Source organism: Cydia strobilella, chromosome 27, assembly GCF_947568885.1.
Source record: "Cydia strobilella chromosome 27, ilCydStro3.1, whole genome shotgun sequence".
Classification (NCBI taxonomy): domain Eukaryota; kingdom Metazoa; phylum Arthropoda; class Insecta; order Lepidoptera; family Tortricidae; genus Cydia; species Cydia strobilella.
In genome coordinates this window covers 1,987,625-2,009,110 of record NC_086067.1, presented here as the reverse complement: position 1 = coordinate 2,009,110, position 21,486 = coordinate 1,987,625, and the positions used below count along the sequence as shown (strand labels likewise).

The 21,486-nt window shown below is 37.9% G+C and overlaps 1 protein-coding gene and 2 non-coding genes across 3 annotated transcripts; 1 reads left to right on the top strand and 2 right to left on the bottom strand.

Annotated features, from left to right (window-relative positions):
• Positions 1-21,399, top strand: LOC134753566 (leucine-rich repeat neuronal protein 1-like). Its single transcript, XM_063689475.1, has 9 exons — positions 1-127; positions 14,619-14,723; positions 15,284-15,504; positions 16,487-16,684; positions 17,427-17,614; positions 18,090-18,294; positions 19,363-19,550; positions 20,297-20,427; positions 21,255-21,399. The coding sequence occupies exons 1-9, from the start codon at positions 67-69 to the stop codon at positions 21,368-21,370; spliced, it is 1,413 nt and encodes a 470-aa protein (XP_063545545.1). The 5' UTR covers positions 1-66; the 3' UTR covers positions 21,371-21,399.
• Positions 8,631-8,705, bottom strand: Trnai-gau (transfer RNA isoleucine (anticodon GAU)). Its single transcript has one exon. It is a non-coding gene; the product is annotated as a tRNA-Ile (tRNA).
• Trnay-aua (transfer RNA tyrosine (anticodon AUA)) lies at positions 8,995-9,067 on the bottom strand. Its single transcript has one exon. It is a non-coding gene; the product is annotated as a tRNA-Tyr (tRNA).
• Positions 21,400-21,486: the final 87 nt, after the last annotated feature.

Below are 21,486 nucleotides of genomic sequence, written 5' to 3'. Positions count from 1 at the left end.
ATCCTTATCAGCAAGGACCAACGGTTTTCGTCAGTTGTCGGTTGTCGCCAACACGTTGGATAAACCATGAAGCTTAGTTTTAGTGTTTGGTGTTTGTTCTTATTGTTTTGTTTAGTGAGGTCACAAGGTGCAGGTACGTTTGAGAATATTTATTTTTTATTTTATTTATTTATTTAGATAAAAGACATTTATTCGTGACGATCACAACACAATTACGAACATGTACAGACAACAACAGCAAGAAAAGAAGAGATCATCAAGTGTGCATCACGAAATGGACCCAACTCAGCATAATGCTAGCTATAAAGCCAGCGCTGGTCTTCCGTAGGGCCCATTCGGTGATGCCACGACAGATAACACACAAAGATACATATTAAAACATTACAAAGATACACACAAAGAATACCAAATTACAAACATATTAACCAAACCAAAAAGAAATACATGACGAGCACAAACAAAAATAAAAAACAAGCTATTAAGCAAACAAGTATTTAGCTTACATGACATTGAGGTTGGATGTTTGTCCAATTATAGGTAACCACAGCTTATACCAGTATCTTAGGACATACAATATAGGTACAGTAGAACATTTAGACTTAAGCTATTAATAAATAAACATTTTACAATAAATTGAAAACAGTTGCCTAAAATTAGAGTAAAATAATAAAATTGCCATATTTTGATTTGAGCTCATTTAAGGTGAACTTTTGTCTCAGGTGAAATTTTTAGAAATACAAAAATCCTATCCTAAAGTATAAATTAATTTTCCCCTCACTAGCTCGGAAAGTTGTCTTTTGTCCTTTAAAACAAACGGGGAAAAACGCATTTTATCCACTAGTGGGGAAAGTAATTTGACCTTGGATGGAGCGTGTTTAAGTATTAGCTTGACAGATAACAAAACGTAAAACGCTCATAATAATGGTTCGTTCGATATTAAGTATCATTAAACAAATGGTTTGAGAATCTAATAAAAAATACCAAAAGCTTTATTCCCATGTTTTTTAATAATGACGTTCAATATAACGAACGCACGCACGCAATGAACGCACAAGTTTAGTCGATGCAATTTCAAAACGCATCATTGACATTTCATACGTCATATATTGACGTTTACTTAAAACTTCTCACGTAAAAATACAGAATTTCCAGTTTTTTGTTATAATATCGTAAAAAAATGAGTGATTCCAATGATGAAGATGATCTAACGCCTGTGGATGTTGCACTTTCCTCGCTATGGTGAGGTGAAAAGTTTTGTGTTATACACGGTTGCAAATGTATTTTACTTCTCGTGTGTTGAAACACTCGCTACGCTCAGGATTCTATTTTAGAACCACTCGCTTCGCTCTTGGTTCAACTATAGAATCCTTCCGCTTGCTCGTGTTTCAATTCCACACTCGCGGGTAAAATACAACTTTGCACCCTTGTATAACAAATAACTATTAAACTTCTTAAATGTTAATTTTATTCGGGATGCAGATTTACGGATTCACGGTCTACGTAATGGTTGTTATTACCAAACCAATGGCTTTGTACCCTTACCACGAGTTTGCGATAGCGAAAGCGTTAACTCAAACACAGTGCGCAGTGCATCTCGCGTGCAAAAATGTCAGTACGAGGGAGAATGAGAGAGAGAGAGAGAGAGAGAGAAAATTTATTTAACATCACAAAACATTATTAAACATAAAATATGTAGGTTAATAGTTTACATACTAATGTACCTAACTAGGTACATTACTTCTTAACTAAATTAATTGACATTGGCATTAAAGACAGCGTGATGTTGAAAAGGAGTCTCGACTCAGCATAATGTTGCAGTAAATTTACTGCAACGCTGGTTTTCAGTCGGATCCTATAAACAAAAAGAAACACTAAGTACCTATTACATAATAAAAGGAATAAAGACAAAAAAGTTTTAAGTGATAAAAGAAAAAAAGAAACCTTAAGTATTAAGAACATTAAATGAGAAAAAGAAAGATAAAGAATAGGTATATGGAAGGTGTATGAAATGAGTGTGCATTGTGTTGTTGAGTGTGTAGTATTATTATAAGTACTTAAAAATTATAAAGGATTTTTTGTGTTTTTGTTGGTTAAGATATATATTTATACGTAGGTAAGACTGATACTGAAGTGTAAAGTGTGAATGTGAGTTAGTTTACGCATTCTCTTGCGAATATGTCAAACTCATGGTAAGGGTACTAACAACGAGTAGGTAAGATACATTGGGATAATTTAAAAGCGGGATAAGTTTGAAAATGACAAATGGTATCTATAAGAAGTTTTAGTTCCAGGAAAATACTAACTGTTACTACACAATTTAAACTCAAATGGACGCTATAACTTGAAAGCCAAATTTGCTTCCAGCGGGCTTAGCATGGTAGCGTGACAAGGCCGTGATAGGGCGAAATCGTGATAGTTATCCACATCTGACAGCGGTAGATGACAGAATGACAGCGGTAGACGACAGAATGACAGCGGTAGACGACAGAATGACAGCGGTAGATGACAGAATGACAGCGGTAGATGACAGAATGACAGCGGTAGATGACAGGAGCTTGACAGACGACAATTTGCATAACATAGTCGTTGCCGTCGTTGATAATTTGACACATTGTCCCATTTTGACAGTTCAACTTCGTTAATTCTATCTACGTGCTTCTTAGGTGACGATAAGCCTTGTCGTGAAAGCAAAATTATTGAATAAACCAATTTTAAGGTATAAATTACGGGTAAATATCAGTTTTTCTATGATATTGAGTTATTAGTTACAATGTTCCGCTGTATATATATATTGTCAATTTTTTCTTTGCAGGAAAGTCAAATTTTATTATTCCTACTCGCGGATGCTGTTAAAGAAAAAGAGCGTCTAAAAATCTCGTGCATAGCTTTATCAAGACACTCTTACAACCCGTCTGATATGCCAGACGCAGAATTTCGGGCATTTCGCATATTTACAGTTATGTGCCGAACTTAACGCCGAGCCTCAAAAGTCAAAACGGTGATGGATTACTAAAACACCTAAAGGTAAAGCTATAAAATTGCAGTGTTTCTCGTAAAGTTTACATGTCTGTCAAACAAACCTCTCGATAACAATGCTCCTAAACTCTTAAATACTACCTCACATTATAAATGTAAAAGTTAGTATGATAAGATATCTGTTGCACAATCTCTTACTTATGCTATTAACCTAGGTTAGGTTACATTACTAAGCTACTTTTTACCTCAACATTCAAATCCTAACCTAAGGGGGAAAATCTACTTGAAAAACTTACATCTAGGTAGATACTTTTTTGTTTTAGGTTCTAACAGGTGTAATAACACCTGCTAGCTGATGGCAACTAGTCCATTGGTCAGACTACTGTGAGCCAGTAGCTATTGAAGCAATTTGTAATAGCTGTAAATAGAAGGTAGGTTCTTTTGAGTACCGAATTAAGTACTAGACATAAAAAAAACTGTAACGCTCCACTAGGTCTGTCTTAGTAGGTAACTTTTACTCTTTTGAATAAGTATGAGTGTGGCTGTATTGTGCAATGAGATAGGTACCTATTATTTGATAGTTAGGTACCTCTGAGATACATAATCTGGGAATGCAATATTAGGTTTAAATAAGGCACCCAGTTCTAATCTAATCTGCGCCTTGTTTACAGACATAAAGACAAATGATTGATCCCGGCGATTAGTTAGTATATCTTGGGTGCAAATATACTGTTCTCATGTGAAAATATTTCCTCCGTTGCTGCCACATGAACCTACTTTTACTTATTTCCTTCTATTTCTTCCAGAAAACTTCTCTTGGATCAAGGGAGAAATTAAGGAAGGCGCTCCTCAAGGACTTCCTAAGCATGATGCACAAAACCGGCTGTTACTAAGAGTGTGCGCTTGCGAGTTGCTAGCGAGCTTAATAAATACATACTTATGTCGCCTATGTTTTACTATCACACGAATACCTACCTAAACTATTTACCTATGTTTCTATACAAGTAGAGACTAGTAAACATTCAAGACGGACAATCTTCATACAAAACAGCATTCCCCGCAACTTTAATGGACTCGACATAGGTGAATAGGTTTCGCTTATTCCTATTTTTTATTTTAGCTTTATACGTAATAAATCTGTCACTGTTAGGTACTTAGTACCTCTATTATAGCTGACTCATAGCGCGGTCCCGATACTTTAGCACTGAATTATCTCTGTTAGTGCTGAGACAAAACAAGCCTCTATAACTGAAATAACCTCAAGTCTCATCTCTATAAATGGAACCCTCTGTAAATGAGACAGAAATTTACTTATACCTGGCTGAGACCCTGGGTAGGTGGAATAATAATAATAAAATTCTTTATTGTGCACTACAAAGAAAAATACATGTTACAAACAAAGACAGGACATAATGTTTTAATGTTTATTTGGGCACAAACGGTACATGTTTCTTATAACTAGTTTCTTATAAGTGAGAAATATTGCCCCCCCTTGATGAGATGAGTATAGGCTAAAGGTGTGGCGCCATCTATTCGAGTATAACTTTTTCTTGCTTTCCGAGGCACATTTTTTCCTTATACTATTTATCTTGCTTATACGGAGTTACATAATTATGTCTTTGCTATAAGTAACTTAAATTCCATTTACAACAATGACAATTCTCGCGGCGTTGTCAGTCTTCTATGTTTACTAATGTAAACTCTGATACAGATATGTAACAATGTCGGATTGTCGGCTCTGTGCTGCTGGAGAGAATATTATAAATGAGTAAATAATACAACCATTGCCAAGAAAATAAACGAAGTTTATTTACACAAACCTATTAAGTAAATGTAGATAGATAGACAAATCATTTATTCTTTTGCCACAATACACACATATAAAAGAAACAAAAGAAAAATATAAAAACAAAACAAAAAAACCCGTAGGATTGCTGTGTGCGTTGCAGCAAAACAAAATTGCTGTGCCCTTACAGGGTCTGTATTCTTGTAATTTGTAATACTATGAGCAATAAATATGTTTGAGTTTGAAAAGGGTTCCAAATTATTGTTATAATTATTAGCTTCTTGACATATTATAAAAATGTTAAATTAAATTAGATATGCAGGCATTATAATTGGTACAAGCAATAGATTATAATATAAGTATAAGTAGGTAACAAAGATAGATATAACTCCGTAATAGATGAATACAGTCTAAGGAAAAAAAGTGCTTCGAAAATCAAGAAAATTTGATTCTCGTTCAGAGGGCGCTACTAGCTTTGGCCTACTGTCGTATAGATGGCGTTGACGGTTTCGTTTGTCATTAAAACAATTTTAACGCATATCAGTAAAAGAACATGGGTCAAAATCATAATAATAATTAATGCAAATAAAAAAACTCATTTATCCATATTTAAATACATTTTATCGTATTTTTATAAATCTTCATTTTTAGTTTTAAAGTGTGTCGATAGATGGCAGTGAATTTACTGTGGTTACAAGATTTACTATGACAGTACCGCTCTAGTGTAGGTAATGAGGGCTACCGCGTTTAATTCCGCCGCTAGGGGCGCGAGTGTAGATGGAGGTCTTTCAAAATGTCCAATGCAAAGAAGTTTTAGGAGCTTCAAGCTTTTTTATCGGGAAATTACTTAACTCCTTCCTTATTCATAATTGTGGTAAATGTTTGTTCGTCTTTGATTAATCATGGTAAACATGATATAGCTCAATAAATGTTAGTGGTTTATAAAAACTGCCAACTAAAATATATGCAAAATTAAACAAGTTGAAAAAATGGCACATTTAGACGTTAAAATACCTTTGTGTATATTAGAACGTATTGATTTTATAAAAATAAGCATAGAAGAATTTACATCTACAGTGGCGCCAACTGGTGAGCACAAAAACCTTAGCCCTCTGTAGGTACCTCATAAGTACTAACATTATGTGCCCTACCCGGGTGTCAATGTACTGACTACATTTTACTAACATCTTCTGTAATGCACATGACTTTTAATGTTAAATAAATGAAATGAAATAAGGATTTTGTTCAAACTGATATTTTTGATACAAGTTTTTATTGCCGATTCTTTTAACAGGCAAGGAGGACTATCGTTTTTTTGCTCACCAGTTGGCGCCTCTGTTCTTCTTCTTCTTTTAAAATTATGGCTTCAGCCCAGTGGGACTATTTCGCCAGTATCAAGGTATTAAGAGGTTTAAAAACGACAAAAATTGTACGGTTGTACAAGACAGTGTACGGTGATTTGTTAGCTCTTGTAAATCGATAGCTAGACTTTACAAGAAGCACGTGGACTACCGGCCGTTGACTCCAAGATGGTGGTTAAACCATTTACTGCACACTACCACATTAGTTTACTGTATAATAAGCTATCGATATTACACTTTAAACAATATTAATGAGCAAAAAACAAAGTAATTAATCACGATGCTAACTATCAAGATGGCGCTCGAACCGGAAGTCCGGCGCCTCTGTTGATGGTGGTCCAAAACACTAAAGAACAGCTGTCAGTCATTGAAGTGACATTTGACATTTCGAACTATGGAAAAGACCACCATCTACACTAGCGCCCCTAGCGGCGAATTCATACGCGTTAGCCCTCACTAATACTTATCAAGACAATTCTACCAAATCCAGACACAAATTAGGTTGCGTTATTTTATCTCCTTCTATGACCTCCTATATGACCACTTCCTGCGTCCATCATCAGATATTCGATCGTACTGCAGGGAAAAGGTACCCTACGTTCATACAAATTTAAATTTGTATGCAGGGGGGTGCCTTTTCTCTGCAGCTGACTGTACCATAATATTCCGTTATCACCCAACTTATATAATGTATTATGTTATCACCCAACTTAAAGAATGTATGTGAAGTTTTAGCTCAATCGAATACAGGGAAGTGTGGTCGTATTGATTTTATAAAAATAAGCATAGAAGAATTTACATCTACAGTGGCGCCAACTGGTGAGCACAAAAACTGTAGCCCTCTGTAGGTACCTCACAAGTACTAACATTATGTGCCCTACCCGGGTGTCAATGTACTGACTACATTTTACTAACATCTTCTGTAATGCACATGACTTTTAATGTTAAATAAATGAAATGAAATAAGGATTTTGTTAAAACTGATATTTTTGATACAAGTTTTTATTGCCGATTCTTTTAACAGGCAAAGAGGACTATCGTTTTTTTGCTCACCAGTTGGCGCCTCTGTTGATGGTGGTCCAAAACACTAAAGAACAGTTGTCAGTCATTAAAGTGACAAGTGACATTTGACATTTCGAACTATGGAAAAGACCACCATCTACACTAGCGCCCCTAGCGGCGAATTCATACGCGTTAGCCCTCACTAATACCAATAGATGGATACAGTCTAAGGAAAAAACGTGCCTCGAAAATCAAGACAATTTGATTCTCGTTCAGAGGGCGCTACTAGTTTTGGCCTACAGTCGTATAGATGGCGTTGACGGTTTCGTTTATTATTTAACAATTTTAACGCATATCAGTGAAAGAACATGGGTCAAAATCATAAAAATAATTAATGCAAATAAAAAAAATCATTTATCTATATATCTAAATACATTTTATCGTATTTTTATAAATCTTCATTTTTAGTTTTAAAGTATGTCGACAGATGGCAGTGAATTTACTGGGGTTACAAAATTTAATATGACAGTACCGCTCTAGTATAAGTAACTCTATGCTAATACTTATCAAGACAATTCTAACAAATCCAGACACAAATTCGGTTGCGTTATTTTATCTCCTTCTATGACCTCCTATATGACCACTTCCTGCGTCCATCATCAGATATTCGATGGTACTGCAGGGAAAAGGTACCCCACGTTCATGCAAATTTAAATTTGTATGCAGGGGGTGCCTTTTCTCTGCAGCTGACTGTACCATAATATTGCGTTATCACCCAACTCATATAATGTATTATGTTATCACCCAACTTAAAGAGTGTATGTGAAGTTTTAGCTCAATCGAATACAGGGAAGTGTGGTCTAATTCATCTTGCAGGACTTGATACATACATTGCAACGTTGCAACTTAAGTTTGTAAAAAAAAATCCTTTACACTGTAATAGATTCACCTACATATGTTTTACAAATAAACACTGACTATTGACTATTCGAAATGCATGGACATGCCACTTGCTGAGAGGTTTGTTCCAGGCGGAATGTAAGAACTTTTCTTCTTTCGTTCGATAGCTAAATTTTATGACTATCCCTTTTCTAAATAAGTCTTCCATGTCCTCGATAATTTGAGTGTCCTCTAATATGTTATGACTGAAACAGAAACAAAATAGATTAGATGAGGTCATGAGTTGTATAGGTATAGTGGTGCAGGCTAGTATGGCGGTTCATTGGCAAATTATGAGAAAATAATGTCACTTTTAGAAAGCTCTCGTTTTTAAGTCAGGGGGATTTTTTTTGTTTCTCAGTATTCAGCAACATCTACCTGTAAGAAATGATCTTAACACACACACACACACACACACACACACACACACACACACACACACACACACACACACACACACACACACACACAATGTGCTAATACCCATACTTAACTTTTTTTTTAAGCAGAAACATATGCGAGCGTTACTCCAGATTTTTAAATTAAAGGAAAAATGGAATAATTTACACCTCCGGCAGGACTCGAACCTGCGACCATTGGAACATCGGTCCAATCGCTTCTGCCAACTGAGCCACGGAGCCCTACATAATTTATGGCACAAAGTGTGGTGGTCTTTTTTGTCAATAAACTTGGATTCTTGCATACAAAACCAGGTTCTAGAATATAGGTACAGACAGGGTAAGAAAAAAATGTTTTTGAAGTTTTGAGTGAGGTCGACGGGTTTCAAAGTTTTTAATATTTGTTAGAATCCTTATGCACTTTTTCTATAGTGTGAGTAAATGTATGAATAATTACGTAGTTTTTAACAAGCAGAAACGTCTGCGATCGATGCTATTAAGCTTAGAATAAATTTAAAAGTGGAAAAATTACTGCCTTGGGTGAGACTTGAACTCACGGCCTCTGGATCTATACTCCAGCGCTCTGCCAATTGAGCCACCAAGACCTCATCCATAGTCAGCAAATCTTCCCACTATATGGGTCTAGGGGACCCTAGCGATATCTACCGTAAGAGTGTTACACTTCTTAAACGGCCACCGGAGTTCCAAGTAATATTGGAAGTTCACGTTCAGTTAGTGATAGTTTAACAAACTTACATACATACATATAATCACGCCTATTTCCCGGAGGGGTAGGCAGAGACCACGGATTTCCACTTGTTACGATCCTGACATACCTCTTTCGCTACCTTCACTTTCATAACGTTCCTCATACACGCTCGCCGGTTTAGGGTGCTCTACCTGGTCTTTCTTCAGGATTTCCCCGATCTGATCAGAAAAAGTCCGCCGAGGTCTGCCCCTTCCCAACTCCCGTTTCTACCTCTCCCTTATACACTCTCTTTGTTAGCCTTTTTCCACTCATTCTTTCCACGTGTCTAAACAGGGAGTATATATATATATATTTCGCTAGCATTTTCTTCTGCGCCTAAGCATCGTCATCGACTGAAAAACAAATTCATGATAAAGTCAGTTATTGATTATTGGTCAAACAATCTACACGAACTATAACTTTTTCTATAAATAAATTATTGTTCTTTAGAGAAACTTACATTATCGGTGGCATTTTCTTTAGTTTTCACATCAAATCAGTATATATTTTTTTCTAGTCAGTTGTCTTCTTCTTCTTCTTTTAAAATTATGGCTTCAGCCCAGTGGGACTATTTCGCCAGTATCAAGGTATTGAGAGGTTTACAAACGACAAAAATTGTACGGTTGTACAAGACAGTGTACGGTGATTTGTTAGCTCTTGTAAATCGATAGCTAGTCTTTACAAGAAGCACGTGGACTACCGGCCGTTGACTCCAAGATGGTGGTTAAACGCGCTTCAAAATTAATTCTCCATTCACTGCACACTACCACATTAGTTTACTGTATAATAAGCTATCGATATTACACTTTAAACAATATTAATAAGCAAAAAACAAAGTAATTAATCACGATGCTAACTAACAAGATGGCGCTCGAAGTATTTTCTTCAGACGCGCACGCGTGCTTGTCAATGTCAATATTGTCAATTGTCAAAACGTTAAGCCCGCTACAGACTACGCGGTGCGAAGCCGCGAACGCGAGCGTGAGTCGATTTCGCTTTAGATTAACTTGCGTTCGCGGCTTCGCGCCGCGATTCGCGCTCGAGTGTGCTTTAAGTTGAGAGAACACAATTATCCGTGCATGTTAGGCCCCACCCATTCGCACGAGAGCTTATAGAAAGAGATATCGCTTTCTCGCTCTTACTTATGGGTGCGTCCCACACGCAACGCTTTTTAAGCTCTCGTGCGTATGGGGCCTTATAGTTGGTCAAGCAAATCTTATCAGTAAATAAGAACAAAAAAAACTATACTCATCCTTTTCTTTTGGGTGCTAGTACTAGTGTAAGACAAAGATAGTATGATTCTCTCTCTTGTTTGAAATGTCTATGTTTGAAATGAGACGGTCCTTTAGCCCCATAGACCTACGACTCTACGAGTAGCATTACATAGATGCGGGCTACCGCGTGCGCCCGTAAGGGATAGACATAGATGACGTCATAAACGTGGGGGTACCATATTGGTAAAAATTACGTTGGGGCGATTACCCTGGAGGCAAAGTTTGACGGTATTAAAATTGTTGAATAAATGTCAATGGGCCGTTCTATTTAGGCGTATGAACAATGAAATACCTCCTATAATTCCCGCAGGTGGTACAAAACTAAACATGTTTAGTAAATAAAACGTAAAATAAAATGTATTATGAGTTAAAATTTTATGAAATCACAAATCACAATCACATTATTCACACCAATTAATGTACACCACAACATTTGTTTATTCTTCACAACATTTGTTTATTTTATTTTTTAGAATTAGAAATACGAAAAACTTAAGTCAAAATTACCCATAAAATGATGATATCTTCATCTGGTATCCCTAACATGATTGTTATGCAGCTAAATTAAGAAGAAGATTAAAAACGGCTGACTTCAGACTCGTCTGAGTAGCTGACAGATTACCACAAACAACCTACGTAATTTGGGCGGATAATTTTACAAATAATGTTTTGTTAATTTGCGTAAATAATTGTGATATTTTTATTGAAATCGTTTGATTCTACATTGCTTTGAGTGTAACGTAATTTTACGATGTTATTCTCACATATTGCGTTAAGAGGAAGGTGTAAAATACCGTACTTACGTGTGAAAGGTTATGTTCTCATATTTTTGCTCAGAGCGGCTATGACAGCCAATTACAGAACAATTCACCATTATTTTATCAATTCAAAACGCTAACCATCACTATGTTTTATAAGAGAAAGCACAATTTCATAGAAAACAACAATAATTAAACAAGCAACGAAGCATGACATGTCACGTACTTATTTGTTTGCCACAATTTCGGTTGTGGCAGCGGTGGAAAAGTGAAACTATGACAAAGACAAAAAGTAATATATTGCTCTCTGTCACTACTACTTAAAGATACATAAGACTATCCCGTTCGGTCATTTCGCCCCACCCCTCATGACCGATCCATGTTATACTAGATTCATGTTTAGCCCGCTCCAGACTACGCGGCGCGAAGCCGCGAACGCAAGTGTGGATTCGATTTCGCTGATTAGCGAACTAGACTCCAAACTCGCGTTCGCGGCTTCGCGCCGCGATTCGCGCATGAGTGTGGAGGGCCCTTTTGACAAACTATATAATGCAAGTCAATTTGTATAAAGCTGTCACTCAACTGTCACTCATTTAAACTTTTTTCAATTTGGAAGTGTAGTAATAAAACTAACTATTCGTGTTCAATCTTTGTCCGACACACGTCCGAAATTTAAATAAGGCCAGCCATTGACATACACTCTAGGCATAGATAATCGTGGTCACTTTCGAATGATTGTCGATAACTTTTTTCATTACCGACGTGATATTGTTATCGTAGTCATGTATGAATGAATGAATGTTTTTCATGGAAATATGGGACACTTGGCAACACTGGCGCACGTGTGCGGCAGTCTGTAAGGTTCGCACCGTTTTGACGTATTTGCCTTTACAGGTCGTAGCACACCGTCGCACCGCACCAAGGTCATTGTGCGACGCATCCATAAGTAAGAGCGAGAAAGCGATATCTCTTTCTCGCTCTTACTTATGGGGGCGTCGCACAATGACCTTGGTGCAGTTCTAGGAATAGGTAGTACTGGCGTGGGCTTCCATACTATCGCACCGAACCGTCAAAACGGTGCGATCCTACCTTACAGACTGCCGCACACGTGCGCCAGTGTTGCCAAGTGTCCCATATTTCCATGAAAAAAAAAGAAATACATGGAAATATGGGACACTGTTTGTGTCCCTATTCCTAAGGGCCCTCCACACTCGTGCGCGAATCGCGGCGCGAAGCCGCGAACGCGAATGTGGAGTCGATTTCGCTGAATAGCGAACTAGACTCCACACTCGCGTTCGCGGCTTCGCGCCGTGATTCGCGCATGAGCGTAAAGGACCCTCTAGAATTGCTCCAAGGTCACGGTGCGGTACGATGGTGTGTTATGGCCTATAATTTCGAAGTGTAATAATAAATCTAGCTATTCGCGTTCAAACTTCATCAGACACATGTCCGACAATTGAATAAGGCCACCTATTGAATGGATCTTTCAAAAACTCTAGGCATAAACAATCGTGGTCACTAACGAATGATTGTCGATTAGAGATTTCCGGTTCTAACGCCATCTTGATAGTAGCCTCGTGATTAATTCCTTTGTTTTTTGCTCATTAATATTGTTTAAAGTGTAATATCGATAGCTTTATTATACAATAATCTAATGTGGTAGTGTGCAGTGAATGGAGAATTAATCTCAAAGCGTGTTTAACCACCATTTTGGAGTCAACGGCCGGTAGTCCACGTGCTTCTCGTAAAATCCAGCTATCGGTTTTACGAGACAACTACAACAACCACCGAACAGCGTCGTGCTCTAAGAGCATTTCTTTGTTCCTACCCTTTTACGTGACATTGGCTACGGGCAACACCGCCCTCAAGTCCATCAAGAAAAGGAAAAAAAAAAGATTGTCGATTACTTGCATTATCGACGGGATATTGTTATCGTAGCCCGGTACCATGCTCGCAAAATGACAGTTTTTTACGATAACGTTAGAAGACAGCAGTCCTATCACGCGCAATATGATAATAACCATTTCACGCGCAATATGACAATAACCGTGCTAAGCCCGCTGTAGACATCCCCTTATCTACAATATCATGTGGATAAGGGTTAAATAAATAAATAAATCTTTATAACCCTTAAATTTTGGATATGTCCACAGGAAATACGTAAACACAATTTTGTGTTTGACCTAATTCTACCAGCCAACATGATATAACTACTTAAAATATGCATCAAATTACTTTGCCGCTCTTGTGGATAAAAATTGCAACTTTCTAATCAATTATTAAAGAATAAAGATAACCTTTACGCGATGGTGTGGTGAAAGATATATTTTACTAGTAACCAAAGATAGATATAACTCCGTAATAGATGGATACAGTCCAAGGAAAAAACGTGCCTCGAAAATCAAGAAAATTTGATTCTCGTTCAGAGGGCGCTACTAGTTTTGGCCTACAGTCGTATAGATGGCGTTGACGGTTTCGTTTGTTATTTAACAATTTTAACGCATATCAGTGAAAGAACATGGGTCAAAATCATAAAAATAATTAATGCAAATTAAAAAAATCATTTATCCATATTTAAATACATTCTATCGTAATTTTATAAATCTTCATTTTTATTTTTAAAGTGTGTCGACAGATGGCAGTGAATTTACTGGGGTTACAAAATTTACTATGACAGTACCGCTCTAGTATAAGTTACACTATGCTAGTAACATAAGAGATCTTTTTGTTTTTAAAATCATAAGTTTTTTATGTTGTTTTTAAATTCGATATTTTATGAATGAAGTGTGTGGCATATCTACGTATTCTTAGATAATCTCAGTTTATGCTGATTTCGATGACTCATTACTACACGTAACAAAGTATTTAAATACTTGTTCTGGAACATAGCATCTAATACATGAAAATTACAATTTATATACAATTAGCGGAAGCGATACTATGATATTTTTTAAATGTTTGTTTTTATTTCACCTTTAAATAAAATAGATTTGGTACCGTTATAAAGGTATTCTTTGCAAAGCTGACAGGTTCCTAGAATAAATAATAACGGGTCACTCACGTATTTTAAGTCGATAAACGCTCGACATGTTTCACTCTGTACCGAGGAGTGTCATCAGGAGCTTGCGTTGACGGTGACAGACCAGCGCAGACTGCGGGCCGCAGCCCTCCGCGCCCGAGGACTCGGCGCGGGCGCCGGTGGCGGCAGGGGGGGGGGGGGCGAGAAACTACCCTCGTTTACGGCATCCGCCATCTATTGAACGAACGTTGAGTTGAGGTCTTTATTAAATATTATAATAGCAAACAATAGACAATGTCCGTCTTCTTGTTCTATTCGTCCATACAAATATTAAATGATGTGTGGTTTTTGTTACAGAGGCGCCCTCCGGTGTGATTTGCACAACATGCGCGTGCGCAGACAGCCGCGTCGACTGCGCCAATAAGGATATCCGGGCATCTTTCTCCGTGGATGAGTGGAAAGGTATGCCAACATTTGAAATCGTCATGGTATACTTAATACCGACTTCATAACTCACTTTTTTCTTACCGTGCTATGAAAACGCCGAGACCTGATAGACCGCGGGCCAGGAACAAATTTCCAGATTTCAATCGCCTCCTGGGCGAAAACTCGTATAGTGGTTAACGGCTATGTATGATGAACCCTCGTGAACGTCAGCTGCCGCTCCGTTGGTGGGTTGAGGAATGATAGCAAATAAAGTCTATATTTTTTTTTTGTCATCGCCTCCCGCTTGATACTTTGTCAGATGATAGTTTAGATGCTATCGTGAATAAACAAAATCATCAGCCGATTGTATCGCTGTGAAAAGACCGTGAGCTGGTCACATGAACATGTAAAAAAGAAAATTCTTTTCAGTCATCGGCGTTATCGCCTCCCGTTTGATACTTTGTCAGATGATAGTTTTCAAATTTCTTTATCTGTCTCTCCATCACTCGAATATGCAGGAGCAAAGAGATAGATAACAAAATTTCTATTTTCGTTTTATGCGGTATACCCACTGATTATTATGATCATAATTTCAGCTCTAGAGACCTTCCGACCAACCGAGATTGACCTCAGTAGAAACCGCATAGCCACCCTCTCGAAGCTGCCAGCGCTCCCAGTGCAGAATCTAACGGTGTCAAAGAGTGAGCTCGAGGTGATAGAGTCTGGCTGTTTCAAGCATCTGAGAGATACTCTTGTTACTTTGGATTTGAGTAACAATAAGATAACTACGTCATCGTTGGATAGGAGGATTTTTATGGTATATTATTTTATTTTATTTAGAATTGTAACAATTTTTCATATTAAATTAGCTGTCAGTCAAACCGTGATTTTATTTCAAAGTAGAGTCGGACCACGCTATCTTTTCGTGTCAAATATGGAGCGAAAAATAGTTATTTGATATACAAGGGTGCAAAGTTGTATTTTACCCGCGAGTGTGGAATTGAAACACGAGCAAGCGAAAGGATTCTATAGTTGAACCACGAGCGAAGCGAGTGGTTCTAAAATAGAATCCTGAGCGTAGCGAGTTGTTTCAACACACGAGAAGTAAAATACATTTGCACCCGTGAGTAACACAAAACTTTTCCCCCCACTAGCGAGGAAAGTGCAACATCCACAGGCGTTAGATCATCTTCATCACTGGTATCACTAATTTTTTTACGATAATACGATATTATAACAGAAAACTCTGGAAGTTGTGTATTTTTGCCTGTCGGAGTCGGCGAGAAAATTTTTGTTGACAATGTTGACATTTCTGACAATGCGTTTTGAAATTGCATCGAGTCAACTTGTGCGTTCAGAATTACATTCAACATCATTTAAAAAAAAACTAATGTTTCTTATGGAATTTAAGGTTTATGACTTAAAATCATTAAATAAAGCTAATTTGGTATTATCAAACCATTTATTTAATGATAATTAATATGGAACGAACCATTATTATGAGCGTTTTACGTTTTGTTATCTGTCAAAAGCTACTTAAACACGCTCTATCCAAGGTCAAATTACTTTCCCCACTAGTGGATAAAATGCGTTTTTCCCCGCTTGTTTTAAAGGATAAAAGACGGCTTTCCAAGCTAGTGAGGGGAAAATAGTTATTTGTTATACAAGGGTGCAAAGTTGTATTTTACCCGCGAGTGTGGAATTGAAACACGAGCAAGCGAAAGGATTCTATAGTTGAACTACGAGCGAAGCGAGAACTCCCTTAACATTTGCTTTATTTGTAAACCATTTAATTTCAGACTACATTGGAAGGAGATAAACTTCTCCAATTCAATAAACTAACATTCCTGAGCCTGGCCAACAATGACATCCACTCGCTTCCCAAAGACCTGTTCTTCACCACAGGAGAGTTAACACACCTTGACCTCAGCGGGAACCCACTGGCCTACATCGACACTATTACGTTGGGCACTATCAGTGATGTAACTAAGTTAAGGGTGAGCATTAAATTATCTTTAATTAGAATGCAATTAGCTAATATTATCGATTTCATCATTGATGGTAGAATAAAGTGCCGGGTCTAGAATACTCCCTTGTGGAACACCGGAAATCATAAGAAGTCGAAAGTTACTCCTTTGTTTTTAATTTTCCCACATTTATGGGATCAATTCATTACCGAGTTAATCAGAAACAAAGCAAACTACTAAACTACTGCCTTCGATTGCAACTATTGCTATCGATATAAGTCTAGTATTGCAAGAACTTCAAGAAGAATTGGAACCGAAACAGAATCGAAAGCCTTAAGTAAAAATTTTTTTGCAATAAACAGCTAACGTAATTCGGACGAGAATATAATGCATTCTTACTTGTTGCTGCATGAAATACGAAAACATTCAATTTATATAATGTGCTATTGGAACGTGACGATTTGATTCATCATCTTCCTCGCGTTGTCTCGGCATTTTGCCACGGCTCATGGGAGCCTGGGGTCCGCTTGGAAGCTAATTCCAAGAATTGTTGGGATTAGTCCAGTTTCCTCGCGATGTTTTCCTTCACCAAAAAGCAACGTGACGATTTGATTATAAGGCTAAAATCGTCGGACGGTTGGACTTAGAATTAGACTATGCTAAGTTTTCATGCTAACTGCTACGTCAAGAGCGCTCCATCCATCAACTCGATGCAAATTTAGCGTGGTCAAAGTCTATGTAGTTAGCCCAATAATGAATTCAACTCTTTCAGAACCTCTCCCTCAGTTCCTGCGACCTTGAGACGCTTCCCGAGGGTATATTCCGACGGCTGCGGCGGCTGCAGGGTTTAGACCTCAGTGGAAACAGGTTCACCACCGTGCCTGCCACCATTAATGAGGCTTCGAACCTTCAGGTCTTGTTCTTGGACAAAAACCCATTTGAGACTATTAATGACAATACGTGAGTTAAGTACTCTTTAATCTTGCGACATGAAAAACCTCCTTGAGGGTTTCGGTCACAAATGATAATCAACGATTCGGGAAAGACTCGAACTTGCGACATTTCGAAACGCTCGCTCGCTCGATCGCTCTTAACCAACTTAGCTACCTTTTACCTAAGAAAACTCTGTCAATGATTACTGGATACAGGCAATATCATTTGTCACAACTGCCTGCCTGCTTACTGAATAATAATAATAATAATAAATTAGCGAAGAATAACATGATCCTGATGATTAAATGAAAACCTACTAATGATCCGTCGGAAATTTAAATTTGCACATGGAAATAATTAAAGTGTCCCCTATTTCCTGTAAAATTTTCCTGAAATTTCTGAGATCATTTATAACTTTTTGGAAACTTTCCGTAACTTGCAACATTTGTATGAGAACCTAACCTCCTTCCAAGGTAACTTTAAAAAACTCAACTTTTTTCAGTCCCTTCAAAACGTTAATAAAACTTCGAGAGCTCTACATCCGGCGCTGCAGTAAGCTCAAATCCATCACCGCTGGTGCTCTCGGCGGCCTGGAGAGCCTCTCCATCCTCCACATCTCCTATAACCCTCGATTGAGCACTCTGGAACCCAAATTTTTAGTGTGGGAAGATGACGATGAGGTGGAGAAACAACCATTAATCAAAGAGGTCAGCATGAACTGAACCACAAGAATGTCTAGTTTCTTTTAACGGCTTGGAGATTATTCCATTATCTATTTTATTCTAGTCTCTTGTTTCTTCTATTATTTCTTCTCGAGGCTTGGAGAGATTCTCCATCCTCCATATTTCCTAAAACTCTCGGCTGAGTACACTGGTAATGTTCCTGGTCTGGGAAGACGATGATGAGGTGGAGAAACGTCCATTGATTAAAGAGGTACTATGAAATAAACTACAAATATATTCTTAAGCTTAGTTTATCCATCCTTCATTATTTTTTAAGCCCCAGAAAGGCTCTACACTCTCCACATCTTTTACAATCCTCGGCTGAGCACTCTGGAACCCAAGTTACTGGTCTGGTGGTGGAAAAACATTCGTTGATCAAAGAGATCAACATTTATTTATTTATTTAAGCTTTATTGCACAATACATGAAGGTACAAAAGGCGGACTTAATGCCTTAAGGCATTCTCTACCAGTCAACCAATAGGTGCAGTGACTTTTAAAGTAACATCCTTTGTTTTAGAATGTGTTCAATCTCCATATTTCCTACTCTCGACGAAATTCACTGAAACCCAAAGTTTTGGGTTTAAATACCAGAATGAGGTGGAGACATTTATTGATCAACGAGGACAATGAATCAGTCACTATCAAAAAAATTGATTATTTTGAAGGTCAGAAGATTATATCTATTTTCCTCAGCTGAGCTTTTGCTGAGGGTAAACGAAGATAGTGTAGATCAGAACTCAAAAACTGCACTTGAAACTGCACTTCTGAAAATGGCCAACCTTAAACTACCTACCTTCACTGCCACAATTTTAACCTTTGAGGATATAACCAAATGGAGACGTCTGTAATTTTCTGTACAAAACATTGGCCGATTTTTGCGGGGGAGGGGCACGTCAAATGTATACGTAACGTAAAAATAGCCATGTCGGATAAACGTCAGTCCATACAATGTGTATGACCATTGGTCATAGAATTTCGACAGAGGGGAACGCCTGTTAATGGCTACTCTGATTATATCCTTCAAGATTTTAAACCTCTTTTTTCCTTGCAGCTATACCTCAACAACAACAACATAACTGAAATCAGCGCGTACTACCTCGACCGCTGGAACCTTCTGGCGAAAGGCGACTTCACCAACAACCCCTATGACTGCGACTGCGACAGCCAGTGGATGGTGGATGTGCTTATACCACTGCTGCAAGATATGGTTGGCTGCGGCGAGCAGATGGCCTACATGACGTAAAGATTAATAAACTCATTCATTCATCCATCCCACCGTCCGCTTAGTTGTCTGTCTGTCTATCCATCATCAGTCCATCCTACTATCCATCCATTCAGTGGATGGTTCCGGTGGATGGACCGGTGGCATATATGACATAAGATTTAATACCCCCAAGGGCGTCGCCAGCTGATGGGCTAGGGGGGCAGTTCATATGGCCGATGGCCAAGAGGAGGGGGACGGGCATACATTTATTAGAAATTATGTTCTCTAGGGAGGATGTTCCCCCTATCCCCCTTGGCGACGCCCATGAATACCCCCAAGAACTGCCGAAAGCTCTAAACAAAGCGATTTTTATCCTCTTAAAGATAACTAAAATGGACACAATTATACTGTCTTACTGTCAAAATTTCATGACCCGCTTCTAACTGCGTTTTGTTGTACTCATTCATTTTATACATCCATTGTTTGATTTATTCATTCATTTACAAAATACTGACACACTACGTTTAATATAGTCCATAACTCGTCGTTATTTTCACTTTTGCCAGTCAAGAGCGTTCACCTATGGTATAAGAGGTTATAGCTCTAGCTCTACTTTCTTATATTTTAAGAGCAGTCGCATTTGACCCATAAATAGTTGCAATTGTCCTTGCTAATCTTAATTGAATCAGCAGTTACTGGGCAGAATTGTATGTCAACGTTAATAAAATATTTTTTTTGTATGTCACTAAATTAAGCAGTTTTTATCATGCCTTTGTTTCAGATGTAAAACGCCGGAGCCGTTCCGTGGGCTGACCTATAATCAGGTCTTAAATTCGACAAGGCATCTCATCTGCATGGAGAACCTCGAGCAGCCAGTGACTGATTCCGCCATCATGCTGGGAATTATGATAGGTATGTGAGGCACAAGTATATACAAATAAATAAATAAATATTATAGGACATTGTTACACAGATTGACTAAGTCCCACGGTAAGCCCAAGGAGGCTTGTGTTATGGGTACTCAGACAACGATATATATAATATATAAATACTTAAATACATAGAAAACACCCATGACTCAGGAACAAATATCTGTGCTCATCACACAAATAAATGCCCTTACCGGGATTCGAACCCAAGACCATCGGCTTCACAGGCAGGGTCACTACCCACTAGGCCAGACCGGTCGTCATAACACAAGATACAAGTAGTTATAGACATGAAACCGAGCGACCAGGGGTAAGAGAAAGACATTCATGTAATAGATGTATTGACAGTTTCATGTATCGCAGCATAATCCTTTTTCTCTTTCACTTATAAATCTCGGTATTTCGCTATCGCCTCTTTGTTGCTATGATGCCATAACCCGACCATGAAAAAATGCCCGGTCGGTGATAAAGACAAAACATGACACTATTTTCTCTTTCCTCTTATAGGAATCGCAATAAGACTATCTTTCTCTATCAAAGAGTGAGAGGCCCTTGGTGAGGTGTGTCCAGATCTAGCAAATGCGCCACGACTTCCACGAGTATGCATGAATGTTCGCATGATGCGCGCATGAGTGTAAACCCCCTGGCGCTGTTGCTAGATCATAGATGCTGCTTAAATCATCTGTATATATACAAGGCCTGATGATGATGATGATGATGGTGATGATGATGACGATGATGATTATGATGATGATGACGATAATAATGATGATGATGATGCTACTAACTGTACCTAATTTATTTTTGCAGGAGTGTTTGTCACATTTCCGATGGTAATCTTAGTCGTGTTGCTTTGGAGGCGTGGAATCTTTACTAAATGCAGGAAGAAAGTCATAGAGATGGAAGAAGAAAAAGACATGTTCTAGTTGTTTAAGAATAAATTGTATTTTAAATAGTGCCGTTTTTATTATATTTGTTAAACAGATAAAACTTACCTAAGACTCAAATATCACATCCGATGAGTAGGGTTTAAAAGTATAGG